General features: G+C 56.8%; 1 protein-coding gene across 1 annotated transcript in view; it reads left to right on the forward strand.

Moving 5' to 3' along the window:
• ADARB2 (adenosine deaminase, RNA-specific, B2 (non-functional)) overlaps window positions 1-1,501 on the forward strand; it is a 236,292-nt gene extending 234,791 nt beyond the window's left edge. Inside the window, exons 9-10 of the mRNA XM_010836405.1 lie at window positions 539-717; window positions 1,131-1,501. Coding sequence (XP_010834707.1) covers window positions 539-717; window positions 1,131-1,307 — 356 coding nt within the window. The 3' untranslated portion in view covers window positions 1,308-1,501. The remainder of the gene's footprint in view (window positions 1-538; window positions 718-1,130) is intronic.
• The last annotated feature ends 4,353 nt before the right edge of the window (window positions 1,502-5,854 follow it).

Below are 5,854 nucleotides of genomic sequence, written 5' to 3' on the forward strand. Positions count from 1 at the left end.
CATGTTGGCTGCACACAGAGTGGAAGGGCATGGAGGGCACGTGGCCGAGAGCCCAGGGTCAGCGCCCTTCCTCGAGGCCACCGTCCTCTGTGGTTTAGAATCTACAGTAGCCCCTGGGCTTAGAAGGAACCGGTTTAATGCTCTGCTGTCCTGAAATGCAAACACAGGCCAGTTTCCAGTCCACACTGGGCCCTCTGCTCACCTCGCCATGCCAGTGGCCCTGCATCCTCAGGCCTCGCTTCTTTTCACTCCATCTTGTGTCCGTGACCCTGGCATCCACCCCGTGGGAAGCTGGCACGCAGCAGGTGCCCCATGAACACGTGTTCTCAGGCGGCCTTCCCGTGACTCCATCCATTCCCCAGTCCACAGGACAAACATCCAGAGAGGGGACACATGGGCTGTGTCCTCACTGGACAGCCTTGCCTCCAACGCCCTGAGTGCACCCAAGCCCAGTGACAGCGGCCGCCCGCCCCTCCCTCAGCCCTGGTCCCCACTGGGTGGGCAGCGCTCACACCCGGCACCTGGCCTCTCTTGGCAGGAGTGAGTCAGGCGGAAGCGCGACAGCCTGGGAAGGCACCCCACTTCAGCGTGAACTGGGTGGTGGGCACAGCAGACGTGGAGGTCATCGATGCCACCACTGGGAGGCGGAGCTGTGGCCGCTCCTCTCGGCTCTGCAAGCACAGGCTCTCGGCGCGCTGGGCGCGGCTCTATGGCAAGGTGAGAGCTGCTCCCTCAGGGTCTGAGGGCAGGGGGTGGCGGGGGGCACAGGTGGGGCCAGGTGACCGCAAACATGCCAACTGGTCCTCCAGGGACCCTGGACGTGGCCCCTCCAAGCACGTCCCCCACCCGCAGCAGGCTCTCCCTGTGGCCCCAGAAACAGATGGAAAGGGGCTCAGTGGTGAACAGCTGTGGCCGGCCCAGCCCGTGAAAAGTCTACGGGGACTTCAGAGTCAATGTGGTTCCGGTTCAGACAGAAGGAGACAGATGCTCTAAGGTTAGGTGCCCTCAGTTACATGGCAGTGAGTATCAGGGCTGCGGACTGGCCAGCGAGCAGTTGGAGCCCCCACCACGGCCCCCACTGGCCAGGCCACTCCCGGCGGGCTCATGGCCCCTCTCGCTCTGTTCCACAGCTGAGCACACGGATCCCACGGCATGGGGACACGCCATCCATGTACTGTGAGGCCAAGCTGGGGGCACGCACCTACCAGGCCGTCAAACAGCAGCTGTGCAGAGCGTTCCAGAAGGCCGGCCTAGGCACGTGGGTGAGGAAGCCACCCGAGCAAGACCAGTTCCTGCTAGCGCTGTGAGGCTGGCGGGGCACGCTGCGTGCGGCGGGCGCCCCCACGGTGCTGACCCGCACCAAGCGTTCGCTTTCCTCTGGTTTCCAGAAACACGCGTGTCCAAGCTCGGGTGAGCAACTTGCCTTGGGTTAGGGGCGTGGTGCTTCTCTGACGGCCACTCCCAGGAGGCCAGGACCGAGGTTGCCCACCACACCCTGCTTCCAGCACAGATGGCCCTGTCTCCCTCCCCCGTGTGTCCAAGGGAGCTTCCATTCGGGCCGGAGGTGCCAAGTGCTGCCTTGAAAAGTGCCGAGGTGCAGCTGGTGAGGAGCAGCCAGGCCCACCCAGCGCCCCAACCCCGCCACGCACCTCCTGACCGAGGGGCTCCCACAAGCACAGCGTGTGGGACTTCAGGGTAACCCACGAGTGAAGAGAAAAGCCATGGGCTCCTCCCCAAAGAAGCCAGAAAGCACGAGCTGTCGCGTTCATCGGTTTCAGTTTTTATTCCACTTCCTTTCAAAAGGACTTGAGGTGCATGATATTAAGCAGCCCCAAAACAGGACCAGAGAGTGAACCATCCTCACAGAGCAAAGGGTCAGTTCCCAAAGCACCAGGGCCACGATCAAGGGCCTGAGGAACCCACCTGCGGACATCCGGTGACGAGGGCCCCACACCATCGCTCCCATGGCTGCATCCCTGGTGGATGATGACTCAACAGCACAGACAAGGTCTGAGCCACTCGGGGTCGTCTCGTCCCAGACTGAGTCCTGCCCTTGTGCCTGAGCTTTATTAGAAGCAAGCCCAGAGCACACGGAACCTGCCGGATCTTGGTCCCCGATCTTGGCTCTCTGATCTCCGTCCTGAACGACAAACCCTTCACTCAAGCAGCTGCAGCAGCGCAGCAGGCAGGGTTCTGCCACTTCTGGGTCCCCTGCCCCGTGCACCTGGGGCGCCCAGGATTGAGGGGGCAGGAACCTGAGCCTGCTCCATGCAGTGGGGAGACACCCAGGACACCCTCAGCCCATCGTACGCCTCTCACCACTGAGGACTCATGTCTGGCTCCATCATGCTGGTCAACCAGCCCCTCGTTCCTCCAGTTAAAAGATCTGGCGTTCATGGTGCAAAATAGAAACAGCAAAGCTCCACAGCAGCCCGGGCTCCTCTCTTAACCTGAGAAATGCAGGCACAGCGTTGCATTCACAGATCCCACAACAACGGGGCAAAAGCGAGACAAAGCGAGCTGCCGGTATTCATCACAAGTCTGGAAGGAGACGCTTCTCCTAGGATTTAATATAAAGTCAAACTCAGCACTCTAGTTCTTTGACAAGAGAAGACTGGCACGGCAGTGAACAACTTTTCCGAGATAAAGTTTCAAGAGAGATGAAAACGTTCTTGCAAACAGATGACTCATAGGGATCTTTCATAAGAACTGAGGAAAGACAGTAAAATCTTAATTCTTACACAGCCAGGGTCAAGGCCAGTTGATGTAAGTCTCTGATCCTCCGACATCTCACCAAACGAAGCTCAGCCAGAGGCCTTGGGCCGGTTGTGACTCTGACTCTGGAGCCTGAGTCGGAGCCCTGCTCTCGAGGCTGGAGGCACAGCCTGGTCCTGGCTCTGAGCAGAACCCCAGCTCGCAGCACCCTGAGCTGATCCTCAGGGACACCGTCCACACTTCATACGAAGGAGCTCCCGGCACAGGGAGCAAATGCCAGGGATGATGCGGGGTGGGGGGGCGACCCACAAATGAGGCGGGGGCACTGCCCAAAGTACCTGCTTAGGGGCTCAGAAGGCGCCCACTCACCCATCTTGAGCCTCCCCCAGGGCCTGGGTCAGGGCTGCATGTTCACATTCATCTGAGGCACTGGGTTTCCACAAAGTACCCCAACTGATTATGTAAACAGCTGCTCCTGGAGGAGGCTGGCACCTGACACCCAGTGCCCGTAAGCACCAGTCTGGGGCCAGTCTGTCGTGTCAGAAGGGTGCTTCTAGGCAGGAGAGGTGGACAAGGAGTCTGCAGGGCCCGCCTGCAGCAAGACAAGGGTCCAAGGGCAGCAGAAAGCCAGGGCTCAGGGCCTGGCACTTTGCCATGAGTAAGCAGGAAACGAGGAAGGGCCCCGGGGTTCCTGGCACAGGAGGGCAAGCGGGGGCAGGAGCTGGGACGACTGAAAGCTCGAGGAGGAGGTCTGGGGTGGTGGGAGGGCCCAGCTCAGGTCATCCCAGAGCCCAGAGGTGCCTCTCCCTCCTCTCCAGCCCCAGGAGCCTGGCCCTGCTTAGGCAGGGAAAAAAACCTGGGGAATATGAGTCAAGCAGAGCCAGACACCTCCTGGACCCCTCCTGTAGTCTCTGTGAGAAGAAAACTTGAGTTCCCCTGAAAGCAGGACAGAGCCAACGAAAGGGCCCACCGTCCACCGCCCGCAGAACCTGCTGGAGCACCATCTATGCCTCCGCCCTCACACTTGCCCTGCTGGGTCACATCCACCCGCGCCATGGCGTCCACCTCCCTCCCCAGCGCACACGGCTCCGTGCGGGAAGGCCTGGGGCTCCGTGTGCAGAGCGTCTTGGCGGGACCCACCTGCAGAACCGGGAGGGGGCAGCGGGTCGCACATGTGACAGCGAGTTGCTCAATTCGAGATTTGTGTTTTGTTTTTACCAAGCAAAGGATGTGCAGGTCTATAACTGCTGTTGCCTTTTGCTCCTCTCTGAGCCTGTTCATGGCTGGAGGCTACGGTGTCTTAACGCCCACTGTTCCTCAGAACCGTTGACGAGCTTTTCAAGCAGGCGCCGCTCATATTTTCCCACATGATTCCTTTTTCAAGTATTCTGTTCTTACCGGTAAAGTTAAATGCATTTTTTCTTTTTTTTCAGTATAATGTTTATCATGTCTGGAGAGCCATAAATAGTAAATACAAGGTATATCAATGCCCAGAATAGAATAGTTAGAGTATTTTGATGAAATCCTATTTTTTAGATTAAAAATTTCAAGATGTGTCTATAGTATCTTGTTTAAAGAAATTAAAAAGACATTTGAATCTTAGACATTTTTAATTTAGAGAAACTTCTATACCCATTTTTTAAGAAGCCATTCCAATGAATTCGTCTAATTGGCCCCAAAATACAACAAATAGCACTTTCTGATGAGACCAAAGGGAAGTCAGGAAAGCCTGTTTATGGACCACCCCTCAGCGGCCAGGTGAGCCTGAGCTCCTCCCCATCGTCCCACATACTCCCTGGCCCTGCATGGAGTCCCTGCAGGGGGTGGGCGGTGGGGAGGAAGCTCTGACTCGGGAGGGCCCCTGGGGGCCCCTGCCCACCCCTGCCCGGTCCTGACTCACCCCCAGCTGATGCACGGTGGGTTCTGAGAATGCGGGATGCTCCAGCTCCTGCTAAGATCCTCCCACAAACTGAATCAGATCAAATGAAGAGTGCAGGTGGTGGGTGGGGGAAGCAGAAACAAGAGGCAGAGGCAGCCGCTGCCTTCAGCTGCCTCTTCTTTCTCACGCTTTCTCCCTCCTCGACCTCCCCACTTTCCTTTGCCTGACCCCCCATCCTGGTACCACTGAGCATCAGGTCTCAGGGGCGTGTCTGCCCTGAGCCCCACTTCGTTGACTGTTTCAGGTCTTTGCTCAGGACTAGGCGGCCCCTGGCGTGTTCCCGTGATTTCGTGTTCAGGCTCTTCAGACCCCTGGAGCCTGTTCACCAAAAGGGACACTGACACCACAGCTCTGAAATGTAGATCGTATCACTGCTGCAGGGATGTGCGGGCAGCACCGGCCCTGGAGAAAGAAACACCTGGTTCCCAACTCCTGCGAGAAAGGAAGCCGGGGGAGAAATACCCTCCAAACGACCTGGACTCGAGGGCCTCGTGTCACACAGGCACTAGGTTTCTACCACTCCGCAGTACACACATCAGTAAAAAAGGAAAAACACTTTCCCAGCAGTGCCCAGTTAATTTTCAGCATTTTTTAAGCAAAATGAACTTAATAAATAGTAATTCTTAAATCAAAGTATGTACATGAAAAGCATGACTGAATGGCAATATTGTTAACGATCGATGTACATTTGTAATATTTGTAAAAAAAAAAATCCGAAACCTTAAAATATGAATTTACATATGTTAATTTGCCTCTGAGTTCTGTAAATTGCACTTCAGTGAAATCTGATAAGTGAATGTTTCTGTTAAGTGAATAAAAACATTAAGCACAATTGTGCTTTCCTTGGGTGTTGGGCCTTTCTCATCAAGCAGAGTTCTAGGGGCTCAGAGTCCACAGTTCTGCCCCCACGAAGAAACAGCAGGGTCAGCTTCTGAACTTTCATCTTCTTACAGGAGTGCATCTGAGATCAGGCCTCAGGCAGAGGGGTCTGAGCCCCCCAGTCTGGAGGGAAACGAGCCCAAGGTGAAAAGGACAACAGATGCCCCCTGGTGGCCAGAGGCCAGGGATAGGGACTCTGCTGGATAGGGACTTGGGGGACAGGGACTCTGGGGGGACAGGGACTTGGGGGACAGGGACTCGAGGGACAGGGACTCGAGGGACAGGGACTCCGGGGACAGGGACTCCGGGGACAGGGACTCC

The sequence above is a fragment of the Bison bison genome, unplaced genomic scaffold (assembly GCF_000754665.1).
Source record: "Bison bison bison isolate TAMUID 2011002044 unplaced genomic scaffold, Bison_UMD1.0 scf7180017864063, whole genome shotgun sequence".
NCBI classification, from domain to species: domain Eukaryota; kingdom Metazoa; phylum Chordata; class Mammalia; order Artiodactyla; family Bovidae; genus Bison; species Bison bison.